At 39.8% G+C, this 27394-nt stretch overlaps 2 protein-coding genes across 13 annotated transcripts in view; one reads left to right on the top strand and one right to left on the bottom strand.

Annotated features, from left to right (window-relative positions):
- Nucleotides 1–704: 704 nt before the first annotated feature.
- Nucleotides 705–4217, bottom strand: LOC124299216 (leucine-rich repeat-containing protein 57). Its single transcript, XM_046752263.1, has one exon. The coding sequence runs from the start codon at nt 3806–3808 to the stop codon at nt 3092–3094; it is 717 nt and encodes a 238-aa protein (XP_046608219.1). The 5' UTR covers nt 3809–4217; the 3' UTR covers nt 705–3091.
- A 13-nt stretch (nt 4218–4230) lies between these two features.
- The window catches only part of LOC124299214 (guanine nucleotide-releasing factor 2), a 49392-nt gene continuing 26228 nt past the window's right edge, over nt 4231–27394 (top strand). For 9 of the 12 annotated variants that reach the window (XM_046752252.1, XM_046752249.1, XM_046752253.1 and 6 more), the window contains exon 1: nt 19019–19636. In XM_046752252.1, the coding sequence (XP_046608208.1) occupies nt 19441–19636 (196 nt within the window). In that variant the 5' untranslated portion in view covers nt 19019–19440. Of the gene's footprint in view, nt 4497–18317; nt 19637–27394 lie in introns of those variants that run through there. The other 3 variants (XM_046752258.1, XM_046752256.1, XM_046752246.1) reach the window with 2 other exon arrangements.

A 27394-nucleotide genomic window follows, 5' to 3' on the forward strand; every position in this document is an offset into this window, starting at 1 on the left:
ATCTACAACATTACGGCTGTATTTACATCGCTATCGGGAAAGACCAGAAGCCGGTCATTTTCGTCACGTACTTCGTCGGCGGTCCGGTGGTGCATTCGTAATAACTTCATACCCACTTGCACACACGCCTGATTCTATAACCCGACACCCGGGTTTTATACTCGTGTCGGGAATTGATCACGCGCACTGAACTCTACATGCATCATTATGTCTATCGGCAACTGGCCGTTCATGTCTGACCTAAGGAACAATAGGGGGAAAATAATCGGGGCACTTGCAATGCAATATTTATATGCCTACGTATACGCGATGTTCGCTGCTGCCACGGGACCGCCAAGCCACAACATGTGACGTAAGAATTACGTGCATTATGTGTACTACGTGACGCACGTTCCTGTATCGCGACAACTGTAATCTTTTTTGCAAATTATAATGCACCGAGATTCAATCGCTTTTCACGCATTGTTTGCGTTCAATGATTTGCCATTTTGAAATCTTTGCACCGATTTCTTCTGCCATTCTTAATTCTTGTCCTTTCTTCTGCTCAGTGATGAAAAATTTCGCTGCATTGTTAATTTGAATATATAACAACAATGGAACGGAATTTATTAAGAGGAGGATAATACAGTTGACAAACGGAAAATATTGAGAAGATTCAATACCTGTATGCACATGAGAAGGGAATGAAGATTGAGGAATTGACGTAGAAAATAAATATTACATTTTATTGGTGAATTCACTGTTACGGCTATAGATACGTGTTGTACAATTTTATTTTATACAATAAACTAAGCATATCAATGGTGTCTCATATTTCTTACCTTTCGTGTAGACAAACATACACACAAATTATACGTGAGGAAATATTTCAAAGCTTTGATCTCATAATATACACGATATAAAAAGCATTCGTAGGAAATGACTCTCAACACCGATGGTCTCAAAACGTTATTAGTGACAATCGTAATATGTCTATCAGGTATCGGCCGATGAATCAGTGACGAGCATCCGCCAAGTTCACTGCTATTTATAAAATATATACATTATTTATACATATACACATTTCTACATGAAGGATTTTGCAGCGTATATAATAACGAGGTCGAAGGTATAGGTAACGTTAAAGCAATGAAAAGTTGAAAGAAAGATTATTATTTTGCAACTTCAGAGTAACTTTCAAGGAATTAAGTTCGCGATATATGGGTATATGGCAATATTGTTAACGGTGTATTATGATTTACTGAATTTCAGACAATTCGAGATTTTCTGAAAATGCATCGTTACAATGACGTGACGTCTTTCAACCTCATTTGTAATTTCCAATTAACGTTTTCGTTTTTCAGAAGGGATTTTCTTCTTCGTAGTTAGTTTCGGCCTATCAATAAAAATTAAACACATACGTTGCATTAGGAAAATAAAGTGCGCATCGTTTATTAATACTGTAAGCTAAGTTGAATATTGTGCATTTGAGTTGTACGATAATATTATGGACAACATTCAAGATATAAATTCTATCGAATATTTCGTGCAGAATACAATCGACAGGTGCTTGACACGCGATTCATTGATCAAGGAGTGTTCGAAATTTATCGAACTGTACGAAATATCGCCTGTGCAGCGTGCAACAACCATGTTGTGATCAATAATATTCCGGTATTAATTTTTCCCAAAGAAGAAACGCAATCAGAAAAAAACAATTACAGGAAACTGCATCGGATTTGGGATTGACAATGCAGTAATAATATATTAATAAAATCGACATGTAGAAAATATTAAGTAAAAATATACACATTATATACAAGGTAAATAAACTCGTGGGAGTAATCCTAATAAGTGTTCCGATTCCTTGACGTATTTTTCGTCGTGAAATCTCATTTTTTTTGGTTTTTATCGTATTCTATATTTCGTTTTATACCCCTTACAGAAACGTTATTAATATTCAAGCGCGAATTGGTAAATCAATTACTATGATGAGATCATCACAACTTTGACGACAAATCAGCCGAACAATTTGAGTCCAAAGTTAGGAAAAGAGAAAAAAACAATTAATCTCCAGCGATGTTAATTGCACCAATAGTAGCGAACACGAAGGATACAACTTCCTTATCATGTAATAAAAAGGATTCTGAGCAAATTTGAATAACACTAGCTGAAATATCAACAAGATATCAATGATTAGGCCCCAGTATTTTTCGCCCGATTTTTTACGTTTTCGGGCTCATTTTGATCGCTGACCGGATCCCTACAAATTGTCCCAAGAAACGTTCAAGAAATTTTACATTTCAGCATAGTTAGACCGCGAGAATATTAATTGTTGACGAGCATCTGTTGTAACGTACTTTCAAAAATCTATCTTCATCTGCGTTGGATTTGACTGTTTATTAATTTTTTTCAGCGATTTCTGGAGACCTCTGTGGTAAACAAATGAATCCCGAAAACATTCGAATCACTTAAGAAACACTAGAGTTTAATAACTTCGAAAATTTGAAATGAAGCATTTTCTCGGATTGCTGTTATAACTTAGCTTTTGCTATTTGAAGTTGCTAAGATTCATTTCTTTCACATATTGAGAATCTTGTTCCTTTCATATTAACCATCATTGGCGTTAATGTTACCGCCAGAAAATTGTTAAGCAGTGTTTTTTTTTTCTTCTTACCCAATTTCTCATGCAGAAAGTTTGGACAATTCCTCGTTGCAGCATTGAACTGACTCAATTCCTTGAAGGAAACGAGGCTGAAGTTAGCAAGGTTGGCGTAACGAAACATCAGAAAAACCAAATTTCAGACGAGGCTGAAGTTAGTAACGTTAATGTATCGAAACGTTGAAACAGAATTTACTATTTTGCACCTTTGGACTATCCGAAGAAGTTGAATTTACAAAATCTGAGTTTATCGATGCTGTATTAACAGTTTACGAAATTCTGAATAATCCTAGAGTTGCGAATTAACGACTTTTTCCAAAGATGCATCATTACATTAACGTTACAAACTTCAGCCTGATAATTTCAGACGATCCTAAAAACGTGAAATAACGATGACTTCTCCTAAACATGCATCGTTACAGTAACGTTGCTAACTTCATCTTGGTTGAATTAAAACATTTTCTTCTTGACAGCGGTGTACCTTTCCATATACTGCTCGTAAAATTCCAAGGAAGCAAAGTCTTTCATAGCGAATAAATTTCCCTCAAGCGCGAGTGTCGAGACCTTGGAGTCCCTAAGAATGCGAGCGGGAATCGAGGCGAGTTGAAGGCAGTTTTCCTCGAGTCGAAGAGTCTTGAGACGTGGACATTCGGCGAGGTTTTCGGAAATCGATGATATCTGGTTCTGGTTGAGGTTCAGCTCGATTACGTGAAGCCCCGAAGCCTCGTCCGGCACGACGGTCAGTTTGTTTTTCGAAAGGTCAAGGACGTCGAGGTGTTTCAGGCCGCTGAAGACCCCCGGAAATTCGTTTATTTGATTGTCGGAGAGGTTGACCTGCTTCAGCATCGTTAGCCTCGACATCGACGTCGGCAGCACTCTTATCTGATTGAAACTAGCGTTCAAGTTTTCCAACTTTCCAAGCCTCCCGAGCACATCGGGCAAAGTGCCAAGTTTGTTGTGGCTGACGTTTAAATTCTTCAGCGAATTAAAGTCGCCAATATCGTTCGGCAGCTTGGCGAATTTATTTCCCGAAAGGTCGAGTATCCTAAGAACGGATTCCAACGCCTTCAATCCCTGTGGAAACTCGTCAAGTTTTTTGTTAGACAAGTTCAACACACCGGTTTTACTCGCAGTGTCGTATTGCTGCTTCAGCCCTGAGTTTCCCATTGTGTTTCAGCCTCTTCCTCTCGAACGGTGTCTCGAATATCGCGGTCTCCAATTGTCCGGCCGACTTCACGCAGTCCGCATCTCTGCTTCAACGTTTTCAGGGTTGAGTGTACTATTGACACTTGGAAATTATCGGAAACTTTTCCCACCGACTGTACCAGCGCACGAGTGATTCGGTTTGGCCAACTGCGCCGCTGTCACCTCGCGAGAATCCGAAATCCGTGCAAGTTTCGAGCCGTAAATACACGCGATGGTGCCAATAACGACGTACACAAAAACCGCGTACCGGGAGCCGATATTGGGTGCGAAAACCGCCGACGGAAAGTTCAAAACGCGTCTGATAAACGGCGGCAAATAAGGAAAGGTCAGACGCACAAACGTCTCCCTAAATTGCCGAGGAGTGTCCGTCGCAGCTTGGCCAAAGCGTGATCAGATGTCGCGGCGATCGTCGGACTGAGCGCGCTGCCGAAGATGGTTGACAAGGGAAAATGTAGTAGTGGTGCGGTGCCGAGTTTACGTAGAGGAGAGAAGCGAGTGTGAATCGGTTGAACCGCATCTATGTGAAACAGTCGAGTGTCGAGTCGTTCGAACAGTGACCGTCGCTTTGAGAAAATGGTGAGATAGTGAGCGGCCGGCGTTAAGCAGACGACGAACATGGCCTCCACACCAAAGTCGGAAAAGTATGGAGGTAAGTAGACGCGCCTCTGACAGGGCGAAGGATCATCGGTATCGAATTTTACCACACACGGCCACTCGGCTGCTCGAGTGCCACTCGATATATATTCATCCGAATATCGAGACCTCCGAAGCTTATCTAAATCGCGCGGCGTGACGTCGCGCTACCGCAATCGTCTCGATCCCGGGACCGGATGCAAAACGTCAAAATCATATGCGGAGGGAAAATTCTCGCGCGCCAATTCTCACCGCGATCGTCTTTTATTTTTACCGCCACGTCCGATCCCGCGGAATTCAATCAAGAGCCAAGGTCCTTACAATCATCGTTCTTCGCCGTCGCCTCCCGATCCTTGCGGATCAGGCTCGCCTTCGACTCCGTAGAGTTTTCGTTTCGAGGAAGCATGTTATAGTCGCAGGACTCGGGATACAAAACAACGTTTTCTCATTGATCCTTGCCGCCGCTCACGGCACGTGCTGCATCCTCCTGCCTCTCGCAAGGCCCTGCCCAAAAGTTTATTGTCTTTCCCCTCCGTTCCTCTTTCTCACTCTCGGTAAATTATTCGTTCATCTCGTTCATTCTCGCGAGATTGGCGTCCGTCTCGAGTGGAAAATGTGTGATCTGAAGGAGGCTGAAGTTCGTAACGTTATTGTAATGATCCACCTTTTGGAACATCGTTACTTCACGATTGCACGGATGTCTGAAATGCAGTAAATCATAACCAGGAAAACCTTGTTCATATTTTGAAGTCTTGACTACTTCAAAGTCACTACAAACTTGCAAAATAGAAATTTTTCCGCCCTAAGGTTTCGTTACGTTAATGTTGCTATAGCTTCATTGATCTAAATAATCTTGCTGCTGGAGGTTCAATCCATCCATGAATACCAGGGTCATAGATACAAATAGTGTAACGAGTGCAATGTATGCGATGTCTAGTTTGTATAATAAAACTGTTACACAATCTTGTCTGCACCTTGTTTAGTCTCTTTAGTCTCATTTATTAACTCTATTTTGGCGCAATCCTCTGAGCTGTAAATCAGGTTCATCCATAAATCGAGTTTTCAAATGGCGAGGTCAGATTTCCACTTACTTACGCTTAGTATTTAAGCTAGTAAGCCCTGTTAAAACTTTTGACACGAGTCTGAAGTTAGTAACGTTAACGTAACAAAACATTCTGGGAAAAAATTACTATTATGCAAGTTTACACTGATTTTGAGGTAGTCAAGTTTTCAAACTATGAATAAGTTTTGCCTTATTATGATTTACTGAATTTCAAACATTCCTGCAATTGTGAAATAACGATGTTAAACGTTAATCATTACAATAACATTACTAACTTTAGCCTTATCTTTTGGGAACCGAGTTTTAACAACGTGAGATCTTTGTATTTTCGATTGGCTATCTTATCAGGGATTCGCCGCATTGAATTTCAGAATTTCGAATTATGATTCGTATAACAAGAACTTCAACAGCTCACCCCCCCCCAATTAGGATCATGTTCTCGTGCAATTACTCTGCCCCAACTCTGATTACTCGCTGGTCCTGAAAGGGTTGATTATTTGCATTTGGTCGTTATAAAAAACCTCCACGTTTGCATGATGAAAAGTACGTTTTTAATGTCTGGATGTGATTGAGGTTCGCCTACAAATTACTCCATGACTGATCTCTCCCTTTCTCTCTCTTCCCCTCTTTGTTTTCTCTCTTTGTTCTCTCCCCACGTACGTTCTCGCTTTAAGTTGGGGTCGCGACCAGCCCACTAGCTGTGTGGCATTAACGGTAATAACGCGATCGACAATAATAACAATAATTATAATAATAACGCGACACTATCACGCACTGCGTAGTTGTAATCCGGTGAGCACGCGCCACTGACACCCGATACCGAATTTGCAGCTGTTTAGTTGTTGCTCGGATTCACCGGTCATGACATAAAAAAGTCGCGTTACTGCAGCCGTTATCACCAAAGAAAGTTGTACCGCAGAATTGTGTTCTTATCTTCCTTACCACGAAAGCAAAACAAAGAAAAGACGTATAAATTTTACTCCTGAGTTAACAGAATATGAAGGATACATGCATATGTAATAGAAAGAGCGAAATAAGAAAAATGTTGTGTCTATCTCGACTGAGTAAACTGATGTAGACATAAGTTGATGTGGACGACTCTGTTCCATCCATCTTCTTCGTTACTGCAGTTGGATGTATCAAGTAGCGTGAAAACAATTCATAGATAGATGTATGTACGTAGATAGATCGTTGCTAAATGTTGTAAATGTCAGATGACGCTGCTCCAGCTGCTCGTGGATATCGCGTTATACACGGCAGCATGTGTTAAGCTCCTGATCGAATTCTTGTCTCTTGACTAATCGATTTAGTGGTTTGTTGTTTTCTTCCTTATCTTATCGCCGAACTCAGAAGGGAGGGAGGAAGATGCTTTCGGTAACTGAAGCAAGTGTGGTAATCATTAAGAGCTTACTCCCCCATTTGGTCCAAATAAGTCCCACACGAGTTCGTAATATAACGAATAATATTTATTAGTGAATAGTGGACCTTTACATTCCTTTACATTGTGCGTCTGATTATGAACTGAAACCCCCTGGCACCGCCCGTAGAAGGCTCGTTTAATTTAGAGAAGAGGTTTCATACACATGTGTCTAACTTGTCCATCGGACCGTCACCCGACTATTTTACATTCAGGTTAAAACATGAGTTCGTCGTATTAATTACAAAATCAATCGCCGACGCTGCGGAGAGAAGAATTCAGAGGAATCATTTGTGCGTACCTAATATACTCAAAACAAGTTTTGAATTACATTGTAGCTGTGAATCTCCTCGGTAGCAGAACCCTAAAGATTTATCCAACCTTCGTCAGCAAGTCGTCATCGTCCTCTCTAGACAGAATTGTGCTTAATTCGAGTTGATTCGTTGGCGGATCTAAATCGGTGTGACGGTCGGCGTTGCTTGTAGAGTGTGTAACACACCGTCAAATATGCTGCCATGTGTAATAATTCTGTTGTACGACACGCCGCACAGTGGTCCGAAAGCCCGAATTCTTGGCCAAAACTAATAACTCAAATATTTCTCAGTGAAAATTGCTAGTATTACTATACCTATAGTTTTTTGGCTTGCTGGTTTCGAAAATGAATGCAAAAATGCGAAATTCAAAATGGCGGCCCCAAAATGGCGGATGTTTTTCGCGAAAAATGATACCAATTCGCTGAAATTCATACTAGTAATGTTTTTGGGGTCGCTGATTCCGAAAAAAAGAACAAAAATGCAAAATTCAAAATGGCGGCCCCAAAATGGCGGGTGTTTTTCGCGAAAAATGATACCAATTCGCTGAAATTCATACTAGTAATGTTTTTGGGGTCGCTGATTCCGAAAAAAAGAACAAAAATGCAAAATTCAAAATGGCGGCCCCAAAATGGCGGATGTTTTTCGCGAAAAATGATACCAATTCGCTGAAATTCATACTAGTAATGTTTTTGGGGTCGCCGATTCCGAAAACGAATGCAAAAATGCGAAATTAAAAATGGTGGACCGAAAATGGCGGGAATATTCCGTGAAAAATGATACAACTTTGTTGAAAGTGATATTTTGTAAATTAATTTCTTTAATTCTTACAGATTTTTTTCTTATAAAACAAAATAACATAATTTTTAAAGATACATACTAATCGCCATCTGAATACTCATCATCGACGTCGTTTTGATGAATGACGTTGTCTGCGTCGCCTTCTTCAAAACTAAACTTTTCATAACTTAGAAGCGCGATCGCTTCAGGAAACAAACTTTTTCCCATTTTGGGATGTGCCTTTCGCAAACTCGAAATAAGCGGGTCTGAAGAAGCTAGAAGTCGGAGAAATATATCTTCAATATTTTTTTCTCTCGAGCAATTTCGTGAGTAACGTTCGCGGTAATTCCGTACGTCTTTATTTCGCGACTCCTGAGCTTCTTCAGAGAGCTGTCCTATTGGCAAAATGGCTAATTCGACAATCCGTGGGCCATGCATAAGTACCTTATGTACAGTTGTGGACATACAATACCATGGGTATAATTCAACGAATCGATCAGCAGTCTCGTTGCAAATATTTTACTTACTTTTAATAATTTATAAATCAGAATTATTCACTTTCGTGATAATATTCAGTAGTGCGAGTCCAATGAAATTCAAATTGGACACTATGTACATTACATCAGATACATTTGTAACAGTCCTCAGGTATATGTAAACAAAAGAAAAAGTCTGCATCGCCGCGCTACACTAATCCCACGAGGCGGGACACGAGGCTCCGACCGAGTCGACAAAACACTGCTTCAAAGAATGCTTATTTTTGACCAATGGAGCAAAAACGAGCAGGCGATGCCAACGGTTTCACATTCTCTATACTTTTTCACACTAGGAATCGTTGAGATCTCCGCAGGATCTCCGGGGATCATAACTAATTCTCTACAGATAGTAATGCAATTCAATGAAATAGGTTATTTTGCAGCACTCGTATTGCATCATTAATATCATCGCCATAAATTCCGAAACTTGGTTCTTTCACAAAATTTATGTAATTCACTTACCTTGAGGAATAATATCCATTTTGGTTGACTCGATTTTGATGCAAATTGAAAAAACTATAGCCTTTTTTATCCCGCGCTCGAAAGCGTGCACACACCACAGTCCCGCGCGAGTCTTGACAAAGGTCACTTTCGAGGGTTTACTACAGGCCATAGAATGAATATAAACATCTGTCCTTTTGGATTACAAAGCTCTAATGGTATCTATTGACAAATATGTGAAGCTTTACCTCGGATGATAACTTTCGGTTTTGGGGGTTTTGGCCAGGAATTCCGGCTTTCGGACCACTGTGCGCCGTAAGAATCGTTCGAACATTCTTTCTGCGGTACGTCAGCTAACGACACATTACCAAACCCCGGCCGAGTTATAGAAATCTTGGGGTTTTTTGCGTTGTGTAAAGAAGAATAAATGAGCACGGAGGTCATTTTTCCACATCTGATATGAACCGCAGGATGCGAATGTGGGTACGCAGTGAAAATGGAGACGGCTGGGCTGCGCGTCGCATCGAGAAGACGGAACGAGAGACCTATGAAAGGCAAACTCATTACATCTCCATCTCGGTAGTTCATTGAAATAATTGTATAGTACGCTCGTCGCCGTCGTGTGCTTCGCTCTTCACCGCTGTGCAAATAGCGGTCCTGTATGCCGCAAGGGAAAGGAAGAAGGGTGGACCGAAAGCGAACAAGAGACAGACCGAGAGAGAGGGAGAAAGAGACTGCGAACGTTGGGATGGGATATGAGGACGCGTCAGGATGGAAATAAAGAAAGAGAACTGCGGAAATTGGGACCGAAATATTGTGAAACTTTTTCGCTACCGATTCCATTCCGGGAACCATTGTGTCGACCATTCTTGTTCGTGATTGTTGAAGGTACAAGTCTGAATAAAATTTTACCCGATTTTTAGAGGATCTTGATTTCTTTTTTACTTGTCGTTCGCTCCAGCTCCTTTTGTTTGCTGATTTGCGACTTGACGTTCGGCCGCTGGTGCAGGCTTCGCCCTCAAGTTCATTTCAATGGGATTCATGAATATGCATGTGTTACTTCCTCTCCATGCTATACACTCAAGACTGGACAACTTTGATCTTGGTATGCAAAAAATAACGAGCAACGACTCTTGGCATGCACATACAATTTGTGTAACATAGGTTGCACCTACCGTGCACACTTCGCGTATCTAATGGCATAAGGTCGTAACCAAAAAAATGTAAATTTAGTAACAAAAGAGTGTGTAATTCTTTTTCATCGATCGCTTTGCAAATGGTGAAAACTTATAATTCAATCGAAATTAAGAGTTTGAAAATATAAAGGGAAAAGGTCACATGTTACGAAGCTGAAGTTTGTAACGACACCTTTGGAAGAAGTCGTGCCTTTGCAACTTTAGGATTACTTGAAATTTAGTCATCTGGCAATACAGCGTCAATGAACTCAAATCTTGTAAATTTAACTTCTATAGGTATTCTAAAGGTGCAAAATAGTAATTTTTGTTTCAACGTTTCGATACATTAACGTTACTAACTTCAGCCTCGTCGTACGTTAAGCAAATACAATATTTTTCATAAGTATACGTGAAAAAAAAAAGATCCAAACGGAAGATCCTAATCACCATATTTTTGCAGTCGTTCTAAAAACCAACGATACATAAATCAAAATCTGAAAAAATGCAGAAACCTTTCAAAACAATTCTCGAAGCTAAAACCGAAAAGCTGCAACCACTAATTTTTTTTTTTTAATTCTGAAAGCGCTTTAAGACTACTGAAACGCACAAAGAATTAAAACTGACAAAGTTATTTTACAGTTACGGTGTAGATTTTCTCAACGTCGATTATCCAAATCGTCAATTATAGGAATGATAGGAATAACAGTAATAATTTTTGGCAATTGCGCCGTTAGGCAACTACCGTAGTAGATAATTTTTTCAATTTTCACCGGGAGGTTATTCAATTTCAACGTTTCTGACCATATTTTCATGGTTTTATAAAAAAATATACGACATCTCGCCTTTTTCAACAGGAAAATGTCGTAAGTTGGCGCTTATGCCATTAGACACGTGACTTTATACCACTACGTGACTTTGCACTCGGTTCCTTCCTCAACTTTCTTCACTACGGATTAACTTGACCTTAACGCCACTTCATGCACAGTGTAATCCGTAAAAAGGATCAACAGGATTAGCCGTTGCCCAATTTGAGCTACACTCGATACAATGAATCCTCTGAATAATAGCGATCCCTCGGCATCGAAATTATGAAAGTATAAAAGATGGAAAACTCTGACCGAGTATATTATACTTGATGTTTTCATTTGCAGGTAAGTCGGAAATGTTTGTTGAGAATAATCTCCATCAAACGGTATCATAGATCCAAATTTAATTGACTTTTAATTACTCAAGATGAGAAGAAGTTATTGCTATTCCGTAAAGTGCGCGCCGGTGCGGAGCATCGACATTTTTTTCAATAACGAGCGTTTCCCCCCTGAAATTGCAGCCGAAGCCACGGTGAAATTTGCATCTCCAGCAGCGCTCCAACTTCCGCTTACCTGACTCCGTATAACTATGTACCTGCAGCTATCGCGCTATGTGCAAATAAAAATTGTACATACACCTCGTGGGATAGAACTGCAATATTTCAAGGATCGTTCTTCCAACGAGTTTATACTCCCGAAGAAGAATGCGAAACTTTGAATTCTGCTAATGACTTCACTGGGTTCAGGTACACCGGATGATCATGGTTCTTGCATATAATTTATTCCGCTCGTCTACCACGCCGGATGAAATTCTTTAAATAGTTCCTCGCTAATTAGCTTCGCTAGTAGCGGTAGCGAAAAATCGAAGAATCAGAAGCCGGTAGAGCGTTCATAACCTATTCGACGCACGTTGAAAGCCCGCATTCAAACACCACGTCTAAAGTTATGACCAATGTTCGAATCGCGTATCTCTCTACCATCATACCAGTAGAAATAACGGAAAAATAGTCTGCCGCACTATCAGCGCCGAAAATCTAGCAGTCTTTCACCAGTTTATACACGTTGAATAGTAGCTGTGAAACTCGGACGACTGGATTTTCCGCGACGATAGTTAACGGTGCGCTACAGGATCTCTGTGTTCATGTATTCACGTATTTCCGGTGCAGCACGAACACCTGCTTAAAAGTCATTCGTTCCTGCCATTCGAGATGACACTGCACGTCACCGTTGCTGCACCTGGTAATGTTTATTCCATCACTGACGGTAGGCTGCTGACCAGGTTTCGAACTGGTTTTCAAAATTGCACGAAGTAATTGATGTGTACACACTACTGCTGTGCGATTAGTCGGCAGCTTCGATTAATGCTTCTTCCAATTAATCGAAAAACGGATTAATTGAAGCCGCCGATTAATCGATTAATCGATCAGCATTAGTCTACAAAGTAATCAGCGGCACAAGACACGAGGGTGAAGTTAGTTAGTAAGGTCATCGTTACGAGCGCGTTAGCTGAAAAATCACTGTCTTGCAAGTTCAGATTAATTTAGTGCGAGTTGAACTTTTTCACACTGCAAGGTACGGCTTACCGAATTTTAGACACCTAACCTCAAAGTGGGAAAATAACGAGTTTTCACAAAAATGCATCATCACATTAACTTCACGAATTTTAACATCGTATTACACACTGGCATTCGATCATCTTAATCCCTTGACTGAAGTCGTGCTACTTTTGTGTTACGACGCATATGTGGGAATTTGAAAAAGACATGTTTTTACTGTACCGATTTGACTCTTGTATGGTAAGCCGTAGTTTTTTTACTCGTTGAATCTGAATCTGAAGTCAGATTTCCATTATTCATAATGGGGGGTTCAGTGCGGTGGATGCAAATTCGAAAAATAGTTCGATTCCGACGAAAGTATCTTGCGGTATTTGGATTCATTGAATTTGAATCTGAAATCAGGTTACTTAAGTTCGAAATGGCGGATCCAACATGGCGGTTACCAATTTAAAGTGTGATTTCATTGAGTTAATTAGAACGAATATCCAACATACTATAAAATAGTATACGTATAGTGAGACTGTTGCCTCCTTGTTGCACACGATTTTTTATTTATGCTACGCGTTTTTTCAGGAAGCACGAAATTGAGGTTAAGCTTCCGTAATGTCAGATTTGTTTGTGACAACGCATGCGCATTCCCAGACTTACTCCAGCGGCATAGATACGGGTACTTCGTGTACGGAAAACACGCATGAAAAAAACGCGTAAAACATGCTCGCGTTGTATAAAATAGTATAAAAACTGAAGATACAAACTTTTGTCGACATCCAATTACTTTTCGAATTTGCATCCGCCATTGCAAATTTACAAAATCTGATTTCAGATTCAAATTCAGCGATCTCAAAAACTGCGATACTGTGATTGTAGGATAAATCAATCAAATTTTGTTTCTGACACAAAAGTGGCACGAAAATCTCATTTTCGCCACACTGCCAAGGGGTTAATGAATCGAGACCTGCTCTATCGGTTGTTTTGGTAATCGAAAAAAGCCCATCTTCCTTAATTGAAGAAATTATCCTCCAATGATGCTAAATGATCTGCGGCCGAGTTCTGTCTGCCCCAGTCCTTGACATTGTGATACAGCAGTGGAAGATTAGCGGTAAGAGCTTTTATCGAAGCTACTGCGTATTGACACCGGTGGAAAAAAATGGCAACTCGATGACAAGGAGTACAACCATCATCACGGTCTCTCTCCCTGTCTTTGGTCAGCCAAAATAGACGAGGCAATCTCATCTAGAGACCCCTGACCAAAGTCAGATACGATGACCAGAGTGACGTCGATGCTCTGGACGGCGCTGCTCGTCGCGACGTACGCTGGCGATGTTGATGCTAGTCCACCTCTCGATGCCGACGGTGTTGGTCGCCGATCAGCTGATCACCTCACATCAGTTTCTGTCGGTCTCGATTTGCTTCTTCCAACGTCGACTGCACGTCCAATTTGCACCTTACAGTGGGTCGTTGACCACGTGCGTGTTTCTACCTTGCGTTGACGCGCAAGGCTAGCGGTGGATTTTTCTCCGTCTCAATACGCGGCTAATAATAGAGCTGGTTTTTATTGTGCCTCGTCGATCGAACGAAGCGTGACATTGAGTTGGGCCGAACGAGCTGGAACGCGAGTTTTGCATAATACTAGATCAGGCGCGGTGCGGATGCCAGTTGGCGCAGTTGGACCGTTCGTCAGCTCTGGCGAACAAGGGGATACAAATAAACCGGCAGTGTTCTGGCCGAAACAATCCCGAAATAACGTGCCCGGAAAATGTGAACGGAAGTGCGGGGAACTGGGTCAAGAGTTGAAAAACGTACGGATGGAAACCGCGGCCTGTTGACGACCATTCGACTGTCCTCAATTACCATCTTGGGTATTAAAATGCCGGCTAAGGATCACCGGGTCAGTGTCGCGTCCGATACGTCAAAGCTGCTGTGCGGTTCGATTATACGCTGACGATCAAAGCTTACCGCCCCTCGAACGTCGATATTATTCATCGAAGCGACGGGAATTACTCTAGTGGCTTGTGGTGTATGTGAATTATTATATACAACGTTGTTTTTCTGTCGTGTACAGATGAATAAAAAAAAAAAAACGAACTACGTATTTACAAATAAGTCAACGCTGTATTCCGCCTTGGAGAAGCATAAATTCGACCGATTGTTTACTTTCTATATCCGCACATTTATTGTGCTCAAAATCAGTGATATTGATATTTTTTGCTGCAATTGCGTTGCGTGGATTAAAGTTGTTAGTATATTTAAAACCCAACCACAAGGGACCATTCGCTTGGACATCGAATGAATGATTTCAATGAATTAACATTGATTCAGAACGATTTCTATTGATTTCTACGTTATTCTGCGATTTTCATTGATCTCCAACGTGATACGTGATTTCCTAGCATTTTGGATGGTTTTTTAGTGATTTCTGGATTCGGTAGAATCGCAAGAAATCGCAATAAATTGTTGGAAACCAATGGAAATCACTTTAGAAGATATAGAGGTCAACAGAACGTTGATGAATAAAAACCGTTTGGTGTCCATCGCAAGACAGAATGATTTCCAACACTTGCCGTGCAATTTATTCCACGCTATCACGTGGTTTTTGAAAATCGGCAATAATTTGAGTTACCTCATTTGATTTCTCGTTGTTTCGAAGATCATTGCGAAGAAACGGAGATATCGATTTAAACAACTTCAGAAAATTCTGAATTACTCTTTAACTACTATATTTCAAGGCAAATTCGTTATCTTTACCATAATGAAATTTAGAGTAAGGGAAAAAAATTCCTAAAACAACAAAATACCGGAAAATGGAATGCTCTACTCAAAAAATCATAACTCACTGAATTTTCAATACTTTGAACTGAAAATTGACGGACTAACTCTCGAGACATGGATATGTAATAAAAAAAATATGGATATACTGCACGATGAACAAAAGGTACTCATTTGAGGGATTGAACTTGAATTTCTTGAAAAAGAATCATCATGTAACTTGAATCAAATCAGATTATTTTGTACGTTTTTCATATGGAATTCACGGTGAAGATGTCGTGGAGTCGTTCTGACCCCTGTATGCAACTTAAGGGTTAAATTTAGTACTTCAACCAGGACTTGAGTCGCCGAACAATCGTGGTTAAAAAACATCCAAAAAAATTGCCAAAAAAATTTATCTTGATAGCTGCGATATTCGGTCGGTTTTTCCTCCTTCTCGCGAGGTTGAGCAAGAGCTGGTACAAATCTTTACGAGTTCTAAAATCAAAGTACAAGGCTACTCGCGTATGATAGGAAGCTTCTTTCTATTCATACACATACTGAGCGTGGCCAACGGGACTGTGATACTTTTCTTGCGCGAGATTCGTCTTGATTTCAAGCTAGCATCTCACATTTACCGACCGCGGGTGAAAAAGAGAAGAAACAATCCGCTGCTTGTCTGCCTGCGGAACGACGGAGATGAAGAACTCTTAGACGGTGGGCACCGGAAACCGCGAACCCGGTTTCGAAATACTGCTGGACAGTAAAAAAGACACTCGACGTGACACCTTCAGCATTGTCCTGTGTTCTTTGTGTACCCCGTGTTACACGACGTTGGTGTTAAACGTGGGAGGAGGCTCGAATCTACAGAAATCATTTCTACAGGGCAAATGTTCCACAGAATCGTTTCTACGGAAATATTTTTCCTTCAAAATATTTTCCTACAGAAATGAATTCTAAATTAACATCACAAAGAAACTTGCACGATGTATTCTACACGAAAATTGTCCTACAAAATATTTTTCCATAGAATATTTCTCTACAGAAAGGAATTCGAGATTCGCATAAGAAATAATCTTGCACGATGTATCCTGCAGGAAAATTGCTCTGCGGTATAGATATAGAAAAATTCGTATTGAAAGGAACTCGAGAATTTCATCAGAAATAATCCTGCACGATTATTCTATTGAATTAAATTAAATCAAAATATACGAAATTTATGATTAAATGTATAATTTTGACGATTCGATGATTACTCTTAATATGAGTTGTGCCAAACACGATCTGTAGAAAAATATTGTGTAGAAAAATATTCTGTGACACAATATTCTGTAGAACAATTCTGCTGTAGAATATTACATGCAGGATTATTTATGATGTGAATCCAGAATTCCCTTCTGCAGAAAAATACTCTGTAAAAAAATATTCCTACACAGACTAGTCTGTAGAACTGATTTCTGTAGAATCGAACCGCATTCTGAACTTGTGTTCGTTCCTCTCAGAATTCCGCGGCAATTCGTTTTATTTCTCGCTCCAGTAACAACAGAGATCGCCGATTCTCCTTCCCTCTCCGAGTTTAGGGCAAAGTGATACCATCGGTCTCTGTATCGTCATTTTATTCGGTACATCTTTGGCCTCGTCGGGATTCGTTCGAGTGTTAAGGGTACTCGTAGGCCGGTTCCAGACCTTCCTCTCAAAAGGGCATCGCGTATTTTTAGAATAATACGATCGTAGAAAATCACACCGCCATATTGCATATACCCTGTGGAAAAATACTTGTTACTTGTTACGTAGTTATTAAAAACGTGTCGTGAAATTGTTATCGTAGCAATAACGCTTTAAATATTATTACAACTGAAAAAAGATGTGATTATACAAGCAATTGTTATTCTGGTCATTGCAAAAATCAATCTGTTTCTTCAGTCGGCAACCTTTTTTTTTCAGTCGAGTCAATCCTGAGCAGCATTTTATTTCTCCGCCAATACACGGTTACAAAAAATATAGCACAAGAGTCCCCAATGAAAAAAAATAGTAACACGTATTAGATTTTCTGGCTTGAACTACGAAATTCATTTCCATTTTTGTACCCAGAACTGTAATGGTGAAACATAAAAATCTTAGAGGACCGTATGTTGACTATAACTATAAATTTCCCTCGGTGCAGAGATAATCAGAGTCTATAACAAATTGGTTGAAAAAAAATAAATAAATAACTGGCAGAAATATTTTTCCACGTTGGGTCGACGTGTATAAAGAGTCGTTCGTTGGATTGACATTTGACCCAGTACAAACTATAAGCCGTATAATTTGTGTGTCAAGCGCTTAAAGAGTTGCATTCTTATCTGTTGACTACCGGCATCGTTATTTAGTTTTGTTAAACATTTAAAATGATGTAAACCCCACTCTTAACGTAATAGTTCCGCCTCTCTGTAAATAGCACCGGATTACCAAAGGGGAGAAAATAACAACGTGCTCACTTACACTTTATATATATATATATATATATATATATATGTATATATATATATCTGCTTGGAGTAGCGTTGCGGATCGCTGATAGCAGAATCCGATCGTTGTTGCGACCTCGTATCAACCACGGCAATTATTTACGGACGACAGACTAAGAAGGTCAGCCCTACGTCTTTTTTCCGTCTGCATCATGTGCTCTGATTGACGGTAAATTTTTTTGAAGCACAAATGGTCAGGGCTAAAAATGCAGAATGATCAGAGAATAGAAGGGTTACAATATTGAACTGTCGGAGATGCGGAAATATACGTTTCCTATCATAGGATTCCGAAATTTACGGAATTGAAATATAGAAGAGTCAATATGTAGAAATCAAAGTGTAGAATCGTGGATATGAAACATGATGAAGGATTGGAAAATAGGAGAGACACGTAATGATATTTTCAAAAATGCCGAAACGTATTTTTGTCGAATTTTCAGGTGTAGAATGTCGAAATGTAGAAAAGTCCCAGTATAGAGAACTAAGTCTTTATTATTCACTCTTGATAATTCTATACTTTGGTTTTATATGCTTCGACTTTCTAAATTTTTACTTTTCTTCTGCCGATTTTCTGCATTTTGAACTTCCGTCGATCAGATTTTTACGTTTTCGAAAATTCTATGTTCCGACTCACTCACTTTCTAATTCTCCGACACTTTTAGTCCCCACAGAAAAAAAAATACGTTGAAACGGTCTTTAATTATTTGTTCTTTACATCGAGATATTGCCGGCGTGTTTTGTATTGCTACGGGTGTAAAAATTCCCTCGGAACCGTTAACCGATCGCGGGGATTTATTCGTCGGGCTAAAAGTGAAACTTGCACAGTGTTTTTTGGTCCACATCGTCTTGCGCCCAAAAATAAATCCGCCGCCACAGCAGCCTTGCGTGTCTTGCTTATTCCTTCTGTCGTAATATCTAGATGTATATGCTTGCTTATTATATTATACCGCGATATTACTATCCGTCCATGATGTCATCGGGGCTTACAAATAATTCACCTTACGTTACTGCTGCGAAGCTTTGCATTTCGCTTATAGTCGTTATATATATATATATAGGACCGACTGGTAAACGATCGGACGAAAATTTATCGCTCCTCGCGATTCAGTCGTCGAGTATACTTACAACTCGCTGATCACGTTCTTCCGGAGTTGTTAAAAACGCGTCGTTACACGTTGTTAATGTTTACTCTTGTGTGCAGAATGAAAGTAACAAGATGAAACAGCGACCGGCTCAGCTGGGCACAATAAATCGTGGCGTCGCGACGCCGTCGGTCAAAATTTGGCCAATTCAAGTTTCTAATGAAATTATTATCAACGCTACGTGGAAGGCTGATCCGTCCCATAATGCTCTGTGGCATTGCCGTATAATAATCTATAAATAAAACTTTCCGGCGAGGATTTTACGGTGGCAAGTAGTTTGGATCTGTCGTCAGCTAAGCGCTGTAAACTTTGTCCTGTAGTGATTATTATTCGCCTTGGAAAAACAATTATAAATTAATCAGTATCTTTGTGGCAAACGGGATGATTCGAGTCATTTCGCCGACCAAACTGTGAGACTTTAGTTGGTGGAAGTGAAAGTTTCTACGAATATATAATAGAAAGAACAAGAAAAAAAAAAAAAATGCCACAGTACGACGATTCCTTCCTAGACTCCCCCTTCTTCAGGAGGCGAGCCAAAAGCTACAGTGTTCAAAAACGGGGCATTACGAGTCCCAAGGTTTCGCATTTGTCGGCTACGCCGACTTTGCTCGCTGTTACCAACGCTGGAATTCTTCTTGTGCCATCTGTATCGGCCATCGACTTAACTTCTATAAAAGGTAAAAAAAACAAAAAAAAAAAATTCCCCGTTTATATGTGTCACTCGTTTCGCTCATGGTCTGAATAAACCCCAGGAACGTATTTCCTTTACTCTCTTTCTCTCTCTACCGTTGTTACCATTATCAGCAATATTATGTACTCTCGAAACCAATTGTAAAATAGACGTTGCGTGACTAAAATGCGAATTTGTTACACTTGCACGGAAAACTTTTCCTAATTGTATTTAAAGAGCAACGATCCACTTACCTTCGAATGTATAATCATGATGATTCCATAATCTTCCATAATCTTTTCAACAGTGAAAGGTAAAATTTTCTCCATGGATGTAATTAATACTAGAAAATTTTTAAATACTTACTTACAAAAAATCCATACCAATTTATGCATGAGATGGTTTCGCCCTCTTTGTGTTGGAATCCCTTGTTAGACCAACGAAGCGAATAAGCGTCGATTGAAGGACAAGTTTTTTTACCATTAGGCCGTGAAAAGTTGTTTGTTTGTTTTTTTTTTTTTTTCGTTTTCTTCCGAGTCACCGACAAAACGTGTCCTATATATCGTGTCAGTGGGTTTTCCGCACGGATTGTATTCAACAACCGCAACTATACAGATCACGGCAAGGCTACAGGAATGTCCGAAATTGCCGGATACTGTTGAAATTGAGTTTTCTGTTTAAGCTATAATAGCCTGTTGATCTCCTTGTACATCCGAAAAAAAAATGTTGTAGTAATGACTAAAATTTGATCCTGGAAACGAAATTTCAGGGATAATATACAGGACCAAACATTGTTGTCACACAACCACAAAGTGTAGTTGATTTTATAATGCGCGGAAAACAAAATGGTTTAGTAATGTCTAAGAAAAGGTTTGGCATCACAATCCCATAGATTCCGTTGCCATTGCGAAATCAAATATACACAGTGAAATCATTTTGTAAAGATTGAAAAATGATTGTTTCATTGTTGTAGCTGAAAATATTATCGTCTGATTGTAATTTATGCTACGTGAATTAAGTGCCACTTTAAACAACGGTAGAAAAATATGCCGTTGTGAATTGACTGGCTGATTCAATGGTATTAGAACACGAATGATTTAATTCTACTGATTATGCTAGAGAGATGACTGGAGCTCCTCCTAATAACTGCTCGTCTTACTTATCTCGCGAGAAAGGATTTTTAACGCGTTACGGAAAGTATTTTGCCACTTCAAAAAAAAAATCTTGTAGATTTACGATGTAAAATGTTATTTGAGATCGGAAATCAATCAATAACTCTCACGATTTTGTAAATTTTATTGAATAGATTTAGCAAATTGTATTAAAAGATTTGGTAGAATCTACCCGAGGGTTTTCAACATTTTGATAATGCCATGAAAAATGATTATTTCATTAAACTGACTAAATTAAAATCGAGATTTGGTATTTATAAGTATTATTCAATTAAATATTTTTTTCGACTTCTAAACAATTATTTCATTAATTTTGGTATTAACAACAAAATTTTACGTTCCCACGAGAAAATTTTCCACAAAAATGGGTCTAGAAATTAATTTTATTAAAAAAGCATATATTTTTCTCTGATCCGCGTAAATGTGAATTTCATGTCACGAATTTGCGGCTTCCGTTTTCAAATTGAAAGATGACCATCGTCATCGCGTAAATTTTCATCGTCAAAGACGCGAGACAATTCTTTGGCACACTCCGTTGTCAGTCGGGAGTATTCTTTGTTGACGTTGTTGCAGTACCGTGTCCTCCACGTAAATGATCATCAATTAGGTGTACATATGTACCGAGGTATGTAATGGCTCCCGAGGCATCGAGGCACCAACGTTTATTCATAATCCAATTGGACCGGGACATCTGGAACAAGTTTAACGCTGCAGAATTAATTCCGGTACCTAGCAAGATGCAAACGGCGAATGCAGCCATGCGCATTGGAGGTTTCATAGGTGGGGCAAAGCTGTCCGTGACAAGAACCGATGCAGGAAAGAGGCGAAGACAGGAAGAAGATTGGAAAATAAGGAAGGAAATGATGCCGTAAAAGAACCCTCTCTCGTCTCTCTCGCGTCGTCAGCTTTTCGTCGACGACAAGGAGCTTTTCTCGCCGTCGACACGCCTCTTTAGCACGTTCTCGTCGACGCCGCTAATTAGCGCCAACGAGTAATTATCATTGCAGGGGGATGGCTTTTTTCGTACTTGGGTAGGTTTGCCTCGCGTGTTACACCGTCCCGGTGCAGACGTTCAACGAGACTGCAGGGAAGTGATTCGAGCCCCAGATCGTGTTCACGTGGAAACCCCTCGACCTCCCCCTATGTATGCACGAACGACTAAGTTCGTTAAAACGTTAATGACGCTCTCCGGATCGCCGTTGACGAATGTGCAACACGGCGTGTTGAGGGAAAGACGATGCGAATTCCCTGTCGACCTGCAGTACGCGAAGTTCGCCTTGTTCAGACTTCAACCCACGAATAATCGAGTGATAATTGAGTGCTGGGTTGATTGTCGTTTCACAACACTTGTCCTCAAAGTTCCAGCCAGTCCTCTGCAATGTCAAAACCTTTCAGCCGATGTTTCTACAGATCTTCGACAATCATTTGCAAACAATTTCGACCATCCGTGATCCTACCAGACACGGAGTTATTGGATAGATTTTTTTCTCACAACACAGCGATAAGTATCATTTTCAACATTTTTGAAAGCTGAAAATGTCAAACATGCCAATTCTGCTTGATATGGAAACGTAGATCTTTTGCCTTGAAACAGCGTTAATTATCGATTTTAACGTTTTTCTTCAAAGTTGCAGCCAGTCTTCTGCAACGTAAAAACCTTTCGGAACTTCTTTCTCTGTATATCTTCCACAAACGTTTGGGGTATTCCATAAAATTTAGACTCGTCTCTGGTCGTCATCCCTGTCGGAAAAAACTGCAAAAAATTTTTTTCTGAAAAGTATGATTCACAACTCGTTAGGTTTTGTAAGAAACATTTTTCCGCGCACCGTCTCGATAACGAACTTGAATCGCTTTACAGAACAAGCATCTTCCGATAATGAGGATTGCGAAAAAATCTTCACTCCCAAAACCAAGTTTCGAAATAATCTGAAAGGAATCATAAATATTCTCTAAATTAGAGGCTTTGCTAGAAAAAATTATTTCAAAAATGGTGAGGCTCGGAGACTAGCCAATATATTTTGTAACGCTTCATTTAAAAAACCGTTTCAACCATCTACCACGCTAGCAAATATGGAGGAGTGGATGTTTTTTTTTCACAAATAGCATCAATGATCATTTTTGACATTTGTTGTCAGTTACAGTGATTCCCGAACGCGGTAACGAAATTTTTTCAACAGTGTTTCTGTAGTGAGTCATCCGATCAATACTCATTCTCTTGTCTTATACAACCTGTTCGGGCAGGACTTTGTCTCTTTTCTGTACTTATTATTTATAATACTATATACCTATGTTTTTGAAATTGAAGAGTACGATACTCGTCGCTCTGATTTATCGTCGAGAACGGCTGCAACTGCGTGACTTGCTCTCTTATTGTCACTACTGCTTCGGCATTTTATTGCAAAAAGGGAGGGGGATGATAGACAACCGCGTGATTCACTGAGTCACGAAAAGCAGCCTGACATCATCGCAATAGGGTTTCTGTCATGGGGTGAATTAATGCGTCTGGATCATGGGATCGGCGTATCTTTGCCTCATGCCGACGCCAAATTTATATCATTTCACCCATTATATTCATGTTGGCTCGATGATTTTTTTTTTTTCTTACCAATAACTACGATCAATCGCGTCCTTTCAAATTCACGCCAATAATATGATTTTTATTCACGCGTATATCGTACAATTTTTAACCGTATATTTATTCGGAAGTCGATAAAAAACAGTTGGATGTGCCAGAAAAATCGAGTCAAAAATCGCTCCATAGTGAAATCGATTTAGAAATGTTCTGCGTGAAAAAAGAAGTTTCGAGAATCGTTAGGGAATTTTCAGAAAGTTCAAACAATGTTTTGTTGTTGACCGAAAAATTTAAAAGTGCTAAAAAAAAAGACCCGGTCAAGACCCGGTCTTGAAATGTTTCGAATAAAAAATACAGTTTCCGACAATTTTGAAAAAGGTCCTGTTCAAAATTACTGTAAATATTTGTAAATAATTGACTGGTTGAACAAAACTACTGTTTCAGAGTTTGAAGAATTGCACGAAAAATTTTGAACAAAATCAAAAATGGTGAGGTTCGGACGTTGGTTGGGTTCGCATCGAATTCCCTATATCCTATAGCTGAGCACGGTTGTTTGTATTTTTGTTGCAGGTAAGCGGATCAATTTCAATTTCACGATTACCTACGGCCGAGGTTGATGAAAAGACCGCTCCCGATGGTAATTGCTGCCATTTGCTTTATCACGTTGTATTGTGCTCTGAGCGTATTTCGCATTGTTCAGTTTCTGTTTAAAACTAGGTGGAGAAATAAAAATGCACATGGGACGAGAATATGGATTTTTCTTATTGAATCCGTAGTCAGTATTCGAAGAGATACGGTAACACAGTTTCGAATCAGTTTACACGAGTTGAATACATTTACAATTAGTATGAATCAAATTCGCGTCCAAATAGTCTACAGATTCAGAAGAAACTTTTTGAAAAAATCGTTGGCGTTAGTTAGCCAATGGAATTTGGAACCTAGAAGCAACAAGCCAGAAAAACTGTTTTTTCGTATGAGGCTGAAGCTAATAACGTTGACGTAAAGTAAACATCGGGGAACACAAATCATTACTGCACAATTTTAGAATGACTTTCAAGAAGTTGGCTTTGCAAAATATGCGTATATTTTATTTATCACGGTTTACCAAAATTTAGTTCTGGACTAAATTCTAATACTGGAAAACAGAAAGTATGTAATTAAAAAAAAAAAAAATTAAATATATAAACTGGGAAAATCGTAATCGGTTATTTCGAAAAAGTATATTTTTTTCCTTAAAATATTGAATGTCGATTTATTTCCGGTAGAATCAGAAGTTCAAATTAAACGGGACATGATATTTTTTCATGCTCCTCATTTGATGGTAAAATCCCGTCACTTTCAAATTTTTTCATCTAACCATTTCCGAGATTATCCCTGGAGTTTGTCGGACAGACCGACATTTTTTTAAAAAACCTATTTTTCCAGTTCTAGAGGTTCGAAAGCGCAAGGATTCGTTGTAATTGGAAAAAGTAATTTTCGATCGAAACCAATACTTTTCTTATATCATTAAAGGTAATGAAAAGTAAAAAAGTGATCATTCGGAGCGTCCAAGTGGCAAGCAAGCGAGCTATAGATACGTAATACGCGAAACAATTGGCAAAACTTTTTCGATTAAAACTTTCGTGTCGGGTATATTTCCTCTTTCTGGCAAAGAATTCACCCCGTATAAATGAATTGCTGGATCAATTACGAGCGGTGCACGGACTGCCGGTCAAATATACCGTTATGGCTGCCATAAATGTGGTAAGATATAGGCATGTATACGCTATACCATAAAATTCCGGGGATTCTCAGGCCTTTCTGAATCGAAGGAGCCAGATCTCATTGAATATTTTACCTCAAGTTGAGGAAATCTCTGATACCCGTGCAGCCGTATGTAAAGAAATTCATGCCAACTTCACGTAGGTATATCTATATTGCATCTATGGAAGCACTGCACGAAGTTCTTAGGATATATTCAATATTCTTAACAACGTTCAAACGACGTCTGGGCTCCGAGCAGAACAGATTCCTCGAATGGTTCAGTCCTATATATTTTTTCTTCCTCGATTGAAACATCCGTAATTCACTAATTCAACCTTTTTCTGCGACGAGGTTAAAGTTAGTGAAGTTAACGTCGTGAAACGTTCGTGAGAAAATCACTATTTTACAGTTTTGTAACGACTTTCAAGAAGTTAAGTTTTCATACTTCGCTTCACTACGGTCGATGGAATCTTAGAGAATCCTAAAGTTTCGAAATAACAACTTCACCTTGTCATGTGTCTTTACAATATACGTTACTAACTTCAACCTCATTTTCTACGTACGTCTCGGCTTGCAGATGTGAAACATCCGATCAAAACGGATAAAATTCGTCAATCTAGTGGACAATCTCTGCCCTGGATTGACCCGGTTGGAAATGGATTCTCTTATAACGCAGACTCTCCGTTTTTTTCTGCGTAGCATTTGTGGTCTAAACTGGTAATTATATTGTACAACCGGACTTCGTAAAAAAAAAATAAAAAAAAGGATGATAAATTTTTTGGTTCACCGAGTGGAGTGACACACATGTATATATATCTTATACAGTTTGCCTGATTGAAATTGAAAACGTGCGCACAACGCGTGTAAGTATATACGTATATTTATGTGCACACGTGCTCGAAACCACGGATGAGAGTTTACGCAGTTGATACCCAACACCCAACACCCATCGTCTGGCGCCGTTCCGTCAGTTATTCCCGAACCTGAACTCTGCCACAGCCACTGACATTCCCACAACTAACTCAAGGCTTTTCTTTAACAGCGGCAAAAAGTCCCGTCAGGAAAAAAGCGCGCTTATAGAATCTACCATGGTTTCTGGGTATCGGTGGTACACTGTCAAGAAACCCGTCCCAAAGTTTCATCCATGGAGGCTGAACGAGGAAACCGAACTTAAATGGCATAATTTACTAAACTTGTCACATTAATCGTACACATTAGGTTTATTTTTTCTACCAGTTCTATTGGCACCGAAGTGTCATTGGTTGCAGGGATGCCCAAGATCGACCAATCATTGATTTTGCAATGTGATTGGTGGAAAGTTTTCCATTCAAACTGTCGCCTTGTACTCCCTCCACTGTCTTCGGTGCACATGGAACACTAGTGACATCTTGTTGTAGGTAGATATTTTTCCATGTGGAGTTCGGTTTTCTTATGTAATCTTCACGGCTTTGTCCCTTCAGTTGCGTTGTCAAGAATTGTACGAGCTACTAGATTCCTTGAACTCATCCTTCAGCTCAGAGAGGGTTGATTGGAAAGCCGATAATAGTGCATCCGATCTCGAAATCAGATCAAATCACGCTCAATCGTCACTGTCAGGTATTAACATATGTGATGCAGGTGTTACTTTTTGCATTCTACTAATGGGTCGGCCATAAACTACATTACCAGTTTTACCCACCTCCGAAAATGGTAACGTAGTTCATGGATGACGTCTAAGCTTTGTTGAGAGGTGAATCCTTGGTTAAATGTATTCGCGGAGTGTAGGAAGAAACACCGCGAACTAGATTTTATCGAGAGTCCGAGAAATTCAGCTGGACCGAGTTCTATGCTCATCATCGTCTGTCCCCTTTGACCTGGTGATATTCCGAGAGTTCAAAACGAACCTCCAGGCTCGACTCCTCGACGCCCACACGTCGGTATGGTGAAGGAATGTTGTGCACAGTTCAACACACACGTGTTTCCAGCACAATGTCGGCTCAGTTTTGTTGCTGCAAAGGACAGTCGGGCCCATAAATATCCTTGCACATTAGCACGTCGGATTATCTTGATCCTGGAGTCCTGCAGATACCTGGTACTGGTAATGGTGGTCACATTGATCATCGCCTGCACAATTCTTTCCAGCCACTACGGTTCTATTTTTAGCCACTCGATATGACAAGACTCGAGAGATTTTGTATTTTGTATTTGGTTTATCTGGCTCAGTATAGGAGGCTCGGTTTATCCACGCCGCAAAGACGTGTGCGGCGCATCGTCAGACGGGGGGAAAGAGACGCCAGAA

Source organism: Neodiprion virginianus, chromosome 2 (assembly GCF_021901495.1).
Source record: "Neodiprion virginianus isolate iyNeoVirg1 chromosome 2, iyNeoVirg1.1, whole genome shotgun sequence".
NCBI classification, from domain to species: domain Eukaryota; kingdom Metazoa; phylum Arthropoda; class Insecta; order Hymenoptera; family Diprionidae; genus Neodiprion; species Neodiprion virginianus.

Excerpts from the sequence above, each read along its gene's own strand:
- LOC124299216 (XM_046752263.1), bottom strand. The coding sequence starts at position 3,808 with ATGGGAAACTCAGGGCTGAAGCAGCAATACGACACTGCGAGTAAAACC.